Raw genomic sequence first — 17,272 nt, 5'->3', positions numbered from 1 at the left:
TAACAGGCAGTAAAAAATCATTTGGTTTTTGTGTCGGGTATTATCGGCTAGATTCGCCTGTGAATCAAACCGATGCTCCACTCACATACACCTTCAGAAATCATACACGGCCAAATGTAGTGTATTGAACGCTGTATTTATACTGAACGTTATAAAATAGCGTTTCGAGGCAGAATCCTGAGAGAACTGTGATCTGAGTGAAAAAGCTATTCACGTTTTTTCTGTAACTGTACCGTAGTTGTATATTTCATGTTTTCTATTCGTCATATTTCTTTGCTCATTTAGTTGAATGTGAAATTTCCAAAGTTTTTTACAGAGTAAAAATGACTTCACAGTCATTGATATATATATATATATATATATATATATATATATATATATATATATATATATATATATATATATATATATATCAATGCAGCTAAATTATACTGGCTAGTGGCAACATATTCATATTCAATGGCCCTGTAGGTTGAGACACAATAAATATTCTGAGAAAATCGGAGCTCATCAGATAGTTGAAGAAAGTTTCCATCTCTGTAAAAACTTTAATTACTACATATATTCCCTCCACAGACTGAATGATGTTATGTATGACGCAAATGTCTCCATCTATAGCAAAAGCATTATCACCTGTGGAAACTTTCATTGACCATTGCTCAGTCTGCAGCTCCCTGTACTGTGCTGTTGCTTGAAGGCCATCAGGAACAGGTCCAACATAATGTTGCATCCTTAAATTCCTGCAGGGCATCTCAATAATACTGATCTTTTTAACCTCAGATAACCTTCTTATACTTTGTGCAAGGGGAAATTCTGGCTTTCGTACGAACCTCTTCAGTTTACGGAGATAATTTTCATATGGAAAAGCTGAGACAAACAACCATTCCATTCCAAATTTGATTAAAACTTCAGATCATTTTTGTTTCATAGCCTTCATACGTTTTTGCCAGTATGGATGTGAAATGTCTCAAAAGAGGTCTAAATCTTAAATTTAACTTTTTGAAACTTAAGAAGCCCTGAAATTAATTATTGTTTTTGGTTGCAATCTTTAATATTCAACTAACAGCTTTTTTTCTTGGTCTTTTTGTTTGCAGATGCCTCTTGGGGATTAAGCAGCACGTCGGGAAGCAAAATGTTTATGTAAAAACGTTGTAATTTTGTATAGTTTTGTAATAAATTTCAAATATTCAAATTTCCTGAGTCATATTTCATAGTGCCAGAAATGCTACGTTTCCAATCTGAAATATAAATGTATTTTAACAAGGTGGTGCTGTCATGTTGCTAAATTCCCAGAATTGCCACTTTATTGTCGTGAAGGAGTTTGTTCCTCAAGCATCTAGTTCCTAGTGGTGATTTACTTACTAATTTGAATTAGTGGCACAATAAAATAAGCTTGACATTCAGCAAATGTATGCTACTACTTGATTTAGTAGTAATATTAAGTATTTATAAAATCCACGAAATGAGCTGGTCCAGATTCAATACGGATCTGGGCCAGACTTGCCCTGATCTGTCCCAAATGTGGACCAGATTCAGTACAGAACTGGTCCACATCTAGCCCAGATTTGGGCCGAAACACTATAAAAGAATCCTCATCTGGTCAGGACCTGGCCCAGTTCTGGTCCAGATAAAGAAAACCGGATCCCTGCCGGTATTGGCCTGTTGTACCAAAGGACACCGGCCCAAGTCCGTTGTGTAGATCTGGCCCAGAACTTACGAAGGATCTGCGCCAGATCTGGCCCAAATGATTTTTGCTATCTGGCGTGTAGCTATAGTCTCCTGATGAATTAAAAGTAATTTCAACGAACATTGTCTTTCATCGACACCTGCTGGATGTCTGTGTCACGCTTCTTCATATACAGGTCTAAATGATCTCAATTCATTTTTGTTAATGATTTTTATTTTCAGTAGAGCTCAAGTCTTTAATGAATCTGACCTATAGATAGTATATACACGCCTTGGTATATACGGGTCCCATTCTTTATCTTCCTGACTGGATTATAGTGTGTAATTATTGTGGTCTACCACAATATGTAACCTTAAGTGTTTGTTTTTCATGCTTGCCTTAACATTTACCTTTATTTCGAGAACTAAACTTAGCGATAAGTATAGCCCTGCAGACATAATTCCTGGATATTCGTTTCTGTTGGGGATATCCAGTCTCCTTGAGCAGTGCAGTCTTCAGAGACATATCTATTAAAGTATTTTATTATTATCGCTATCCCTTTATAACACCCAAATAGCATTTAATTGCGTTTAGCAGCTTTTATAACCAGAAATAAAAAAATGCATGCATTATATGCTAATTAATTATACTACTCAATAAAGTGATTACACAGTAGAGGGCGTTGTCAAGCTCCAGCTGATCGTGGGATTACAGAGTTTTCCATCCATCCATCTTCCTGCTGGCATGGGGATCCTGGAGTCAATCCCAAGCAGCACTGGGCGAAAGGCAGTGGAATACCATATACACAGAGTGCCAAACCATTTCAGGGGACACACTGTCGCCAAATTGGGAATTTAGAGATGTATAATTCAGGTAACTTTTCTCAACAGGGACCGAACAGGGATTTGTGATGTAACAGTGATGCTTCCTGACTGACTGGGATTCCCTTTCATCGCAACCAAAACCTTTGTAATATAATTGCCTGCTTCTTGGTTTCTAAATTCTCTGGGAAGGCTTTGGTAATGTGGATGTCAAATCATTTATTAAATGTATAACGTTAATTATTTTGGCTGAAATCAATTATTTTTTGTGGACAGCTATTGAATATTTTTCCTAACAAGCCCAACATCTGTGGTATGGTCCAGGATGGTATGATACACTTAGTAAGTTGCCGGTATGTTTTTGGAATTTATTAATGCGTATAAAAGAAAAAAAATACATATAAAGTTTCATTACAGGGTTTAACCTAGAAGGTTTTATAAAACCTATAATCACCAAGTATCAGCAGGACATAGTTGTTATATAATGTAATCTCAGTTAATACTTTTTCTTATAGGCTAAATCGTACAATTAATTTAAATATTAGTGACAGAACAATAGAAAGAGTATTTATGCTGTATTTGTCCTTGAGGTGAAATTGTTATTTTGCCGACAATATATTCCATCTTGCTCTCCAAGAGGCATAAAAATACACACGTGAGATTATGCTTGTGGTTCATGATGCAGGGTTGAGCAGAATCTGTTGCCCCCAGAGCACTGCTCAAGGGTCCAACAGTGATATCTGTCTGTTACCCTGGGATTTGAACCAGCAACTTTCTGATCACAGGCACAGAGTTCTAAACTGCTGAACTGCACACCACCCCCAGTATGAAATTAATAGTATGTCAACCTTGAATAAAGCGGTATAACTGTAACAACGGGAGTGAATCATTTTAAGTGTCATAACCAGCTAGACTGAGTAACGTATTTCGAAACAATATCGCGTTCTTTCTCGCACTGGACTACATTTCCCAAGTACCCATGCAGCTCAGCTCGAGAGCGACACGGTGAGTGACATGTCGCTCAGCCATTCACTAAGTGGAAATGCGGCGCCGATGCGCTGTGTGTTCGAGTTCGCCTGCGCCTGGACCTGTGGTTTTTTTCACGGTGTAGCTGCCAGGAAACAAGTGGACGTTAGGGCAAATCGCATGTTCTCGTGCCATTCGGATAAAATTTAAAGCATTTGCTATTTACTCTTCTTTGCAATAATGAGAAGGTAGACAAGACGACGGTCTTTGGAGTGACTATAGATAACTGACTGCATCTCCAAAGAGAAGCTTCTACCATCCCTGCGTAATCATTTAACCAGCGTTTATTCCTATCGACATGTAAATATCGGTTGGACAAAAAATATATAATTTCGGATTATTTGTATATATCGCAGGCATATGCAACACGTTGTTGGTAAGCAAAGCTGTAAATGATATACAAGATTGGATTATTTTACAGTAAGTATTACAGACTTTTAAAATCTAATTGCACTAGAATGGAATTAATGGAATTTAAAATAATGCTTTTACTTCGATTGCATATATTGGAACATTTTCCGCGCTGAAAAAATATTAAAGTATCATTCGACGGATGTACGAAGACTCACTTATTAAATTTTACTTGCATTTTCACAATTAATGCGGAGTGCGTCTGTTTTGATGTAATTGCAGGACTGATCTGATGAAGCGGTAATTTCTGTACCACTGCATGCACTTTAATTTGAAGTGACTTTTCCTCTCTATTTTCTTATCTCGGTACCCCTGTATTTTGGTGTTGCTGCTTGTACATTCCTGACATAACCTACTTTGTAACGAAATATTTATTATTTATTTGTTGTTTATAATGACAGTAATAATATAATAACTGATTATATGTTATTATTCACTCAGATAATGATGTCGCCATATATAAGATATGTAAAAATTGAAAAAGTTGAATATTTTGGCTACACTTTGGATTTCAGTATTTAACCAAAGTGAACCAGTGTTCACTGCACTGTTAAAATAGTATGAATAAGAATATGAGAACTGGCAGATTTTGAGACACACTAAATGGGAGTTTCGAAGCTTAGGGATACTGCCGCAGCTTTTTAAGTGCAGGGTTCTTACCTGTGTGGTTGTGTTGGCCGGTTTTAATTATTGGGGAGGGGGTTTCCACCCCCATCCCCCCGTAATTTACACCCATGCGTACAACTTTGTGTTTTATGAACAATTACCCTGCTCAATCCCCAGATTCTCTCTTATTGAATTCCCAGTATCCTGTATTTGGAATCCGCACATTTCTTTTGTGCGCATATATGTGACCCATCGCCACGAAATGAGTCGTATGGGTGAAATTCTACCAGTGCGACTTTTCGTGGCGACGGGTCACATATAGGCTACAGGCATACAAACGCTCATTGGCCGCTTTAATAGGTACACCCCCCCCCAGGTTAACACGAACTGCTTGCTCTTCCAAGTAGGAAATCACGTGGCTGCAACAGAATACTATATATATGCAGCATGCCGTCAGGGTCAAGAGGCTTAGTCACTGTTCAGTTAAGTATTGGAACGTATAATACGAGTGATCTTTGCAGTTTTACTCGCGTGTGATTGTTGGCGCAGCACCTGGTGTTTCCTGTGTACCAGAAACAGCCGTCCTCCTGGGATTTTCCTAGAGTTTACAGGACATGCTGCAATAAACAGAAAACATGCAGTCAGCCGCAGTTCTGTTGCCAAAAACACCTTGTTAATGAGAGAGGTCAGAGGATAATGGCCGGACTCATTAGTGCTGACAGGATGGCCACAAGTGCAAAAATAACAACTCAGTGATGTACAGAAATGCATCTTTGAACGTGCAGCTTGACAACACTTAAAATGGTTCTGTAGACAAAAGGAATCCTTTCTGGTTTTACACAGGGGTACCTAATAAAATGGCCACTGAATGTAGGTATATGTTTTTTTTTTTGTCTTTTTAGGAACTGTTTGGATTGAAGTGTCTGCCTTAGAGTCTCGAGAGAATAAAGATATTTTTAATTCCTTTCACATTTTAGATGTATTTTTCTGTCTGGTCGTACCGGAATTGGGAGCTCATTAGGCGTAATTTCACTTTGGTCTTTTCTCATTTTTTTTTTTTTTTGTGAAATATGTGCTTTTTTCTCCTGCTGACATAGAATCGTTCTTGTTTTCCTCACTTTTACATGGGTAGGGCAGCTTCCTCTACAATATAAAGTACATTTGTATTAAAATGCTGAGTTGCTTAAATTGTTAGATGGGCTTTTTACGGTGGCAGGATACAACATGGGGGGGGGGTGTGGGGTGTTGGAACGGGGGTGCATGTTGAAATGATTGCTGCGATGTAGTCATCCTTCCAGAAAATTGATAGCAGCCGGGCCCTAGGCTGAGTGGAGGCACTTTCTAAATGCTCCGTGCTTCTTACACAACTCATTAGCCATTTATTGCAGAAAATGTAGAAAAATGAGCAATTAAGAGCTGCTAATGGGTTATTATAGAGGATGGACACTGTGGTGTAATGCAGCATTGTTCTGCTATAGGGTTTCAACAAATTTAGATGAGAGATGCTCTCTGTACACAGTTTGTGTTTGCGTGTATAGCATCCTGAAAATGTTTGTGTCCGGCATGGCCCATAAGCGCTTACTGAGTTACAGGAAGACGCCAGGGCCACCTGATTGTACACTGGGGGCCTTGACTGGCCTCCCAGGTGCTCTTGGGCCATCTGATAGCCGCTACTCCTGGGAAGGAGTCTCTCGTGTTGAGCCGGGGTCCTGGCGATAGCGTGTCCCCGGGAGGATGATAAGATGGATAGACAGCAGGGTCCCTCTTCCAGGAGGCCTTGTAGAGATGGCACACGATAGGTACTCTGCACAAAGAGCATTAAAAGAAAACAGACGAATGAACGAAGGGAAATAGACAGCATGTTTGAGTCTAGCTTTGCCAGTTAAAAACCTTTGTTACAAACCTTCGTTACGCTAATTTTAATTTTAGGCTAAGTTACACTAATCCTTCGCATTCTAATAATAAAGCAAGTCCTGTGGGCTTTACAGTCACTGAGTCACTGATGAATTACTGTCGGTTAAAGATATGCTTAGTCCGGCAACTTGTCTATTTAAAGTGGTGAATGCTCTTGACAAATATCGCATTAAGTATGTATCAGTTCTCACATCGAGGTGTAATTTCCACCTTTTATATTGGTACGTTAACTGTTTCGTTCTGTTCATGTTCATACCTTAGAAACAAAGGAGAACAGTAAAACACTGGCTCATTATTTCAAGCATTTTGCGAAATAATTTTTAAAGTAGCGTGACCTTAATTGTTTAAAAATGTGCAGTGTTCCTCTTCAGGCGGTTATGATAAATCTATACCGTTGACTCAGTGTAAAGTATTGAGGAATGGTCTTGGAAGATTTGACTTTTTTTGTGGTTATATTCTCTTGTAGCTCCACAAGTAGTGCTGACCATACAAAGGTTGTGGGTTCAAATCTCGGAGAGCGTAAATAAATTGTAACCCTTCCCTGTACTGTAAGTTGCTTTGGATAAGAAAATGTCCAATATTATTTGTATTTCATAGCATTTTATTAAGGTTTGTACCAGTTGTATCAAGTAATGTCTCGTGTGAGAACAGTTCATGTAAATTCTGTGATTAGTAAGAAGCAGGTCTTTGTGGTTCATCTGTTCTTCCATCTGTGGGAGATCGTTGATTTCAATAGCATTACTCGAGTGGCAAATTGTGGAAACTCCTAGCATTTTTGGCATTAAGCTCTAAAAATTACTACACGAATATTGGCGGTGATGTTAATAAACAATCAAAGAATGTTTACAAATATTATACACTGGATGATTAAATAAGCAACTGGAGTAACAGGAATAAAGTTCTGCATCTCGAAAACTTGGATGTCTTTCCACAATATTGGCTACTAGTGTAGTTTCCTGCTTGTCAGAAAATGCCTCAGTTTTGGGTAGAGAGACAATTATGAGTTCACTAATTATTGCTGGGTGGTTCATTAGAGACCTTAGTATGTGGGTGAATGGTGTCTCACTGGGTAACATAGCAGCCTCATATTTCCAGAGATGGGGTTGAATCCCATTTGAGGCTTGGTGTGTGTGGAGTTTGCATGTTCTCTCCGTGTCGTCGTGGGGTTTCCTACAGGTTTTCTGGTTTCCCCTCAGAGTCCAAAAACACGCTAATTTGAATTGCAGTTGCCAAATTGTCTGCAGATATGAGTGTTTGAGTGAATGGTGTGTGAGCTGTAGGTGCCCCACCCTGGGTTATTTCCTGTTTTACGCCTGTAACTTCTGGGATAGGCTCTGGACCCTCACAGTCTTGCATAGGACAAACAGAAGATGGATGGATGGATGGATGGATGGATGGGCGGGTGGAGTGATGGTTCAGTGGGTAACATAGCAGCCTCATATTTCCAGGGCTGGGGTTGAATCCCACTTGAGGCTTGGTGTGTGTGGAGTTTGCATCTTCTACTTATGCAGTTTGGCAGGTTATTGTCTATAAAAAACTCAGTGGTGGACCAGTACCCTGTACCTGGGAGGGGTTCCATGCCCTCCTGTGACCCTGACTACAACAGGCAGTTATAGGATGGATGGATGGATGGGTTTTAGCTACAAAAACACACAGGTGAATTAGTATCTCTGTATTGCCTAAAAAGCTTCATACTCCGTTTGACCCTGTATTGAATATGCAGTGATGTGAAATGGACTGAGAAATAATTGATTATTGTGTTAATATTGGTCACATAGTCTGTCACACCTCTGACCATTGGGTTTTTTGGTTCTCCTCAGTGGAATGACAACCCGTGGAACCTCATGCCCCATCGCCGTCCCCCGGCCCCAGTTCACAGAGCGAGCGCCTCCCCCCCATCTGGAGACGCGCTGCTGACCCCCAGCCGGCGTCCCCCTGGTCCCAGGGGTTGTACTCGGACACCATGCGCAGATTTGCCTACTGCAAGGTGGTGCTGACCACCTCGTTGGTGTGGGTGCTGGTGGACGTCTTCCTCCTGCTCTACTTCAGCGAGTGCAACAAGTGTGATGACCGGAAGGACCGGTCTCTGCTCCCTGCTCTGAGAGGTAGGGGGCGCCCTTCAGCTGTTATTAAATTTCTCCGTTCTCCAGTACGATTTTTCTTGTCTCCAGTTCGATTAGACCGTCTACAACAATTCCTCTCTTTTCTGGAAGCTGCAGGCAGCTGACGTTTTGGTCATATCGCTCCTTTCCTCTCTGCTTTCAGAGTAATACGGTCGGAGGTAACATTGCTGATCATGCGTATATTTTGATTGTCATACAATACTGCGTTTGTATATTACTGCATAAAATACGTAATATAATATTCAAGGTTATATATCGATTTTAATCACTGGGGAAAAGGGAGGTGATTCTGCTTCTATAAAAAGTACCCCGCGGGTGTTTTACTGGAAAGCCGACCGTCGTATTGCAAAGATTATCTGAAATGAGGTCAGTGCAGCGGCTTTGTCCAGAGAAACAAGGATTAGGCATTTGAAGGTCTGCCAGGGTTGATTTAAACATTCAGTGTTTTCCTCACAGCATGCAGATGCTGCATTAATCATGCAAAATTAATTAATTTTTAGTCCGCTTCTTAATTCTGAAGGCTATTCTACCATGTTCTTAGAATTCACCAGCCCTAACATTGGACGTGCATGGAGTTAATGCAACACGCAGTAATAATTGCTATGGGTAGCGAATAAATTGAGATTGCATTTAATTTACCAGGAGTTATTTCTGGATTTTTTTTCTGGCTTGATTGATTTTTGTTTTTTATATTTATATAAATGAGACTTATGATCTGAGGCCCATTACAGTAATTGGGAGGAATTTATTGTTATAATATATTAGTAGCATGATGAAGATTTAATGTACAGACGAACTGCAGAATGCTCAGCAACGGGTCTCTTACTTTTGGTCGCATGAAATCGTAAACTTGCAAGAAGTTAGAAAGACGTTTCAAGCTGAACTTCACATGAACTAAAGAGAAAAGTTTCTAAAATAAAATATTTATTAATAACTCAATCCAGTATACATTTTTTGCTAGTTTATCCATCCGTATGCCCATCCATCCATCCATGCTTCCATCCATGCATCCATCCATCCGTCCATCCATCCATCCGTCCATCCATCCATCCATATATCCATTTTCCGAGCATTAATCCTCGGCATTGCTGTGTGGAGCTTGGAGCCTATTTCAGGCAGCATACATCACAGGATGGCGTACATCCTGTACAGGGTTCCAGTTGTGTCTCGGTCAATATTCATCAACACATATCATGTATCCCGATACCAAAAACGTACCAGTGGCTGCTTTTTTTCTGCAACATTTCCCTTGTTTTGTTGCTGTGTGACCTCAGAATAAGACATATGTGGGTTCAGCTTGTTGGCACTTCATTCACAGCCCTGACTGTCCTTGGCTCCTCCTCCGGTGTTTGTTTTGGGAATCGCATCCTCAGGTGGAGCTCGCTGACCGAGAGCGCGGTCTTGGAGGCTAACGGAATGTAGAGTGCCTGTATGCTGGTGTTTAGTATGAGAAACCAGGAGATACCAGTAACAGTGGCGTGTAGAGGATCATTTCGTACCTGTTGTGTCTCTGCCTTGCAGTAATGTGAGGGTGAGGCCCGATGACACTTGTGATGTTAAAGTGTTTGTGCTTGTTATGTGCGTGTTTTGGCTATTGTTGGCTGGTGTATGGCTCTGTGCCCATAATCTGAAGGTTGCCAGTTCAAATCCCATGGTCACCACAATGATTTTATTGTTGGACCCTAATGCAAGGCCCATAGCCTCAATCGCTCCAGAGACCGTCTGATCCTGCTTTCGCGATTGTTTGCTGCCTTGTGTAAAAGCATCTGCTGAAGTATAAATCACTATTGCGTGTGATTCTGCTAAGATCTGGTCTTGAAGCTTTTCCGAGAAGGGCCTCGTTTATGAGGAGTGCATGCACGTAGATGTGTCCCTTCTGAATATCTGTGCATACTTGAGGTAAATTGACATTATTTTTGTTGAGGATTAGAACTGGAAGTACGGGAAAACCAGTGGGTTTGCACTAGTGTCCTCCCACCTGGGCTCCGGCACTGAAATTGGCACATAATAGTAAATGAATGACGGCAATGGAGAAAAATTAAGATATGAAAACCATAGCGGGTGGGATTATTGTAAGCTTCTGACTGCTTATTGGCTTAACCTGTCCCCCCAGGGCCATTTCATTGGCTTCCGCTGAGTTGAACCGATCAGCTTAGGCAGTGTAGGATGGAAGAGCTCCCACTTGCACAGCAAGCAAAGGTAGGAGTCGAAAGTGTGCATTTCTCGGAGCTTCCTGCCAGTGTGGGCTACTCTGTCCTCTCTGTCTCAGGGCTGGTATCTTTGACAGCTCTGTTTCATGGCTGGAGAGCTCCCACTTCTATAAAGACATTACTTAAGCCATTCGATCTGGTTTAGATTCAGAATCATAACAGACCCGTGTCTTCCAGATGCTCCATTCACTCATTTTGCATGGAACCTTGAATAGATTTTAACTGAGAAGTGTTTTTTTCCGATTCATGAGTTTGCAGAGGAATTGTCACCGTAGACACAAGTGGCTTGAATGAAAGTGAAGGAAAAGGAGCAAAAATGAGATGGGGAAAGAGCTGTAGAGCTCCATCACATTGCCTGTCCGGTGAATGCAAGTCACACATGGTATCTCAGCATTTGAAGCTGAAGACAATTGGCTGAACAGTCATGGGAAACGCCCTCTAGTGGCAGACTGCTGCATTGTGACATGCCAAGAACTCTTCTGTGATAAGTAGCAGGTCCTGCTAGAGAAGCCAAGTTAGAGCCGTCTTAATGAGAACAGCGTGCAACATCATGAAATATTCAAATGTTAAGAAGCTACAGTAGTCAGCGTGCCTTATCTCTGACAAATGTGAAATAACGGCCCTTTTTTGTTAAGACGTTTCTGAACCCGATTGGAAAATATATATTTGAATACATATTTAAACAATCCTCTTAATTTCTGAACTGAGTTTCAGAGATTGACCTGGTGTCCTCAGCGAATTACTGAGCTGACTGGTATTAATGTAGTTCAAGTCAATGTGAGGTTCACACAAGATGGGAACTTCGAATCAACTTTTTATATTACTAATAAAGCTCTTTAGGTCTATCTTTTAGTGTAGTAATCACTGGGGCTGCGTGGAGGACAGGCTTGGAGAAAATGGCAGTATGACTGTCTCCACAAATGCCACTTAAGAACGGAATCGCCTGGAAAGCCCCCCCCCCCCCCCCCCCCCAGCAGAACCGTTTGGCGTAGTTACGGCATCTATTATTCACTGGGGATGCTGGATTTTCAGCTTAACGACCACTGGTATATTGCGGACATGTATTTTACATGGCCCCGTGAGTGCTCCCTGTTCCTGAATAATTCAGAAGTGTTTTGGCCGTTAAGATGGCGCGGGCTCCGCTGAGAATAGTAATCACAAGCGGCGGGAGTGCCCTGGGCCGCGCGCGACACGGGGATCGCGCTCGGGGGATTCGCCGACACGTCCCCTACTTTGCTTATGTCATTATAAATACTGTAAGGCAATAAAAAACCCATTTATATAAAGCGCTGTTGTGTGCAGTGCACAACCTTTAGATATGTCTTCATAAAAGCCTTGGAAGTAGTTAAGCAAAAAATAATAAAACTTTATTTCAAAGGCCATCGAGCCATAGTGTGAGCAGAAGACGCACAGCTCATAAACGGCAGTAAAATGAAATATGTTGATTTCTTTTCAGCGGCCGCCTGATGGTCTGTGTATTGATGTTCAGGTATGTGTTTAATTATCTGTCCATCTCTATCGTACAAGCATTTACGTGGTGGTGGGGGGCGGCATGGTGGTTAGCACTGTCGCCTTACACCTCTGGGACCCAGGTTCGAGTCTCCGCCTGGGTCACATGTGTGTGGAGTTTGCATGTTCTCCCCATGTTGTCGTGGGGTTTTCTCCGGGTACTCCGGTTTCCCCCCACAGTCCAAAAACATGCTGAGGCTAATTGGACTTGCTAAATTGCCTGTAGGTGTGCATGCATGAGTGAATGGTGTGTGAGTGTGCCCTGCGATGGGCTGGCCCCCCATCCTGGGTTGTTCCCTGCCTCATGCCCGTAGCTTCCGAGATAGGCTAAGGGCCCCCCGCGACCCAGTAGGATAAGCGGTTTGGAAAATGGATGGATGGATGGTGGTGGTGGTGGTGGGGGGGGGCATGGACCACATGGGAGGAGGACAGCGCCTGTCCATTGCAGGACAAACATACACACACATGCGCACGTATCACAGACACGCACACACACACACAGTTGCTCACACATACACAAACATGCATACACAGACTTGCACACACACACATGCACACACACACTCGTACACACCCAGATTAGGTATCTATATCTTTATAGGAACTCTAATCATTTCCACGGGCATAACCCTGATCAAGGTCAAAATAAAAGGATATTGTCACATTTGGTCCTCACAATGTAATGTTTACATGACCACAAACACACATGCACGCACACACACTACATAGGCAATTCCGAGATACTAGTCCACCTAATTACATTGCCTGATCATATGTGCCTTGTATGTTGTTCTTTTAAATGTATATTTAAATTCAAGTTACGGTGTTATTGTTTAATCCCTGGGGCTACAGTGTGGAGCTGAACTCTTGCCTTATATCCCTTAGGGCCGTGGGATCTACATGGATTGGTGTCTCTAAACGATCTGTGGTTAGTGCTTCTATGTGTCGGCCCTGTCATGAACTGGCACCCGGGGTGTTGCCCGCCTTGTACCACGAGTTTCTAAGGATTCACTGCAGGCTCACTGTAATGCAGTGAGCATTCGTACTCATGTTTCATTACGTCTGTTTGCATTGATCTATACGGTTATGACGTCTTTGAGCAGATGCTTTTTTTTTGAGATTGATGACACTACATCTACCTGTCAAGGAGTCGGCTTTGGTTCCACTAGGCTGAGCATGCAGTGATTGACCAGTGACAACTGCTCGACAGTTGTGGGAATATGCGATAGACGAATACTTCTTCGAACGTGACGTCAGAAATTCTGTACAAACACGTATCATCCAAGTAGGAGTCTTGTGCAATATACAAAACCAAGCATCGGGTGGAGCCAGGCAAACCTGCTCAGGTCTCACGGTGTGATTTTATTATAGTAGTCAGAAGGAACAATGGCACAAACTTTCATTTTGACTGTAGCTGACAGGAAAGCAGGTCTGGAGACCCCAGGCTGAATATTTGCCTTTAACATACATTTTCTACCCGTACATTGAGTGCATCATATGAGAAAAGCCAGGAAACGGGAATTCTGACAGCTATAAGATGGTAATACGCTAATTTTAAGTGCCAGTTTTCTCAGTAATCCTCTTCGAATCGCCTTGAGTTCCGCAGCGCCTCGGGGTGTCCCTTCTCCTGAAATGGGCATGAGATTTTGATGACACGGGTTACCGAGGAATAAGCCCCTGAAGGCATCCCTGCAGCCTTCCCAGGCAGCACCGGCATGTAAACGGTTCTTATAAATGAGTAGCTTTTACCTGCAAAGGAGCCGATATTAAAGTCAGCATTGCGAAGACGTGACATGCATTTTGAATCACGAAAGTCGACCTGCTTCTGTATGCACCGGGTTCCTTAATGCAATGTAAAGTCATAGCCATCGTTCTAGAAGTTCATTCACCTGAAAAGGAGAAAAAAAAAAACTTACAGCTGCTAAATCTCCACTTTGCAGTGCTAGTTGCAGGTTAAAATCTGCATACAATTTTAAGCGCATGTTTTAATTTTGCGGACGCCCTTATTCTGTGTTTTTGAGCCGCGGTTCAGATCTTTCACTGCAGGATTTTCTGTTAATCTCCTTTTTTTGTGTGGCCTTAATGATTTAATGATAAGGGGCTCTCCACCTTTCTCCATCATACCAGCCGTCATGTCGCGGACCCACGAAGGCCCTGGGGAGATGGGGAAGGCTGTGAACATCCAGAAGGAGGACCAGGAGAAAATGAAGGAGCTTTTTAAGATTAACCAGTTTAACCTCCTGGCCAGCGATCTGATAGCGCTTAACAGGAGCCTGCCCGACGTGAGGCTCGATGGGTGAGTATCTCCGGAAACCAAAAACGTTGTGTCCTTTTAAGGAGCAGAACATACTGCTGGAATGGAAGGTTGCTGTGCTCGCTCTGAAGCAGGCCGGCCACCGTATAATTGCAGGGCAACAAAATGATTTCAACGGGGCAACCATGATATGGGGCTTCCCCAGTTTTCCCCCATGAATGCAAGCCTGCACTGGAAGGCAGTGCACTTTGCAAAGGCTTGGTGATTTTAAAGGAACAGGTAGGCAGTTGGGACAGATCTTAATGTTTTCAGTATTGGAAGGAATAGCTGAAATGGAGGAGGGAATATCGATAGTGGCAATCGGGAAGGTATAATACTTACCTCCAGGGTTTTCTCTGTAATCTGCTGGTTAGCAGTGTTTGCTAATACATGTTGGTGCCGAACTGCTTTGCCACAGATGTTTTTTTCCTTTATTGATTTTTAAAAAATGTTTTGTTATATTTAAGCATATTCTACAGTGCATTTCAATTTTGAAAAGCTCTTATGATTATTACTCTGATAGAAAGGAGAGTGTACTTGTTTCTCCGCCTATTATGGGATGCCCCATTATTATTTTGCATGAACCTTAAGACAGACAGGATGGAGAAATATTTGTTCTCCACACTATACGTTTAAGACTGACTATGATGAACCCTAACCTAGCATTGTTCCTCCGAATCTGGCTTTCTCAACCACAAAGCCATCATCTATCTTGATTGCATGCCCAGGGAGTGATTCCTCTTCCTAAATTTCGGGGGGTGGGAGGTGGGGGTCTTCCTCTGTAAATTTCGCCAACCTGAGGGAAACAAGGTAATTTTCGTAGGTGGCAGTTGGGTTTGCGTCTGTGTGGCGGCCCGTTATGGACAGAATCGTGTTTCCCAGCTTAAATGGCATCATTGTGACATCATTAAAGAAAATGTCAGTGAGAAGAGACTTTCCCAAACGGTGGCTTGGGGTCGCGATGAGACCTGTGCTTAATGTGCAAATGCACGTAGGAGGCCTGGGAAGACAAGGTCAGCATCTCACTGTCGTTTCCTTCATCCCTATTATCTGATTTCTTCAGTCTGAGATTTAAAGCTGCTTGGAAATTAAACCCGGTTTGTTTCTGTGCCTTGCGGAGTTTATCGTTAAGGCAGTGGTCTTACGGAACATGCCTTTGAGTGACATAATAATGCTTCCTGTCCCCATTCTATCAGTCTCCCTTGGCAGTCAGAGATAGCGTGGTTTTGGGATAGCCCTGTTGCCTCTCTCCTCACGTTTCCCCTGCCCCCATCTCTAGCACCAATGCTCCGTCACACTTTATTTAGCAATAGAGAAACTACACACTCTAGCCGTCCTCCTTCCCACCTGCATGTCGGTAGATTTGTTCCCGAGTGAATAGAGTCCCAGGAGATCGTTGCATTAATGTCCTTTTCTTACTTGCCAGGATTGTTTTTTCCCTTTTTTGGGGTTTCCCATCTGTGAATCCTTCTCTTGCCAAAGAGCTTGGAAGAGACTGTGCCATCTAATTTAGGCATGCTTGCTTTTTTTGGATATGGGAATTAATTGTAGTGACTGTGTACAGATATAGTGTTACATTATTGTGACTGTAGATTTAGGGCTACATTGCTATAGATTTAATGCTGCGTTGTCACTGTACAGATGTCATGCTTCATTGTTGTGTCTGTACAGATATAGTGTTACACTGTAATCTGTGTACAGATATAGTGCTACACTGTCGTGTCTGTGTACAGATATAGTGCTACAGTGTCGTGTCTGTGTACAGATATAGTGTTACACTGTAATCTGTGTACAGATACAGTGCTATGTTCTTCTGTCTTTGTACAGATATATTGCTACATTGTTTAACTGCTGCCAAACGCACAGATATGGAGAACACTGGTATCTTGTATTGCTAACCCCAGGGTGTGGGCATTTGTCCTTCTGCTTCCCCTCTTAGTTGCCCTTGTTGATGTTTTTGTTGGAATGCTGGGTATTTTATGTAAAATGCACGCCTCCCACACGGCGGGACTCCTGCTGATGTACAGAGGTGGCTGCATCAGCAGAATGACTTGGTAAGTTCTAGAGTCTGGAGCAAAGCATCCACGGAAATGCATTCCCGACAGCTGCAAGACCAAGGTTTACCCAGACGACCTGCCCAACACCAGCGTCGTCATCGTGTTCCACAACGAGGCCTGGAGCACGCTGCTGCGGACTGCCCACAGCGTCATCAACCGCTCCCCTCGGCATCTCCTGCTCGAGATCCTGCTGGTGGACGATGCCAGCGAGAGAGGTATTGCTGAGCATGGCCGCGGCTTCATGGCGCTCTTGCATTCTACACAATATTTTTTAAGTCTTAAAAATCGAAAAAAGATGACGGCTACCTATAGAAGCCATTTTGGACTGAATAAGAAGATGCAAGACGGTTTAGTCCAGGCATCAGTCAGCAGGACATGGTGATTGTTATTAAAATGTGGGACTTAACTAAGGTTTTTTTAATGCTTAGATTTCTTGCAAAAGAAGCTGGAGGACTATGTACGGACCCTAGAAGTGCCGGTACGGATTTTGAGGATGCAGCAGCGCTCCGGGTTGATCCGAGCCAGGCTCCGGGGCGCGGCGGCTGCTCGAGGTCAGGTGATCACCTTCCTGGACGCCCACTGTGAATGTACGATAGGATGGCTGGAACCGCTGCTGGCTAGGATTAAAGAGGACAG

At 42.6% G+C, this 17,272-nt stretch overlaps 1 protein-coding gene across 1 annotated transcript in view; it reads left to right on the top strand.

Moving 5' to 3' along the window:
- Positions 1-3,592: 3,592 nt before the first annotated feature.
- The window catches only part of LOC125749640 (polypeptide N-acetylgalactosaminyltransferase 13), a 33,417-nt gene continuing 19,737 nt past the window's right edge, over positions 3,593-17,272 (top strand). Inside the window, exons 1-5 of the mRNA XM_049027103.1 lie at positions 3,593-3,933; positions 8,265-8,549; positions 14,414-14,582; positions 16,685-16,851; positions 17,065-17,272. Coding sequence (XP_048883060.1) covers positions 8,408-8,549; positions 14,414-14,582; positions 16,685-16,851; positions 17,065-17,272 — 686 coding nt within the window. The 5' untranslated portion in view covers positions 3,593-3,933; positions 8,265-8,407. The remainder of the gene's footprint in view (positions 3,934-8,264; positions 8,550-14,413; positions 14,583-16,684; positions 16,852-17,064) is intronic.

This window comes from Brienomyrus brachyistius, chromosome 1, assembly GCF_023856365.1.
Source record: "Brienomyrus brachyistius isolate T26 chromosome 1, BBRACH_0.4, whole genome shotgun sequence".
In the NCBI taxonomy this organism is placed as follows: Eukaryota; Metazoa; Chordata; class Actinopteri; order Osteoglossiformes; family Mormyridae; genus Brienomyrus; species Brienomyrus brachyistius.
Note: the sequence above shows the minus strand (reverse complement) of the source record. Positions and strands in the feature narration are given on the sequence as shown.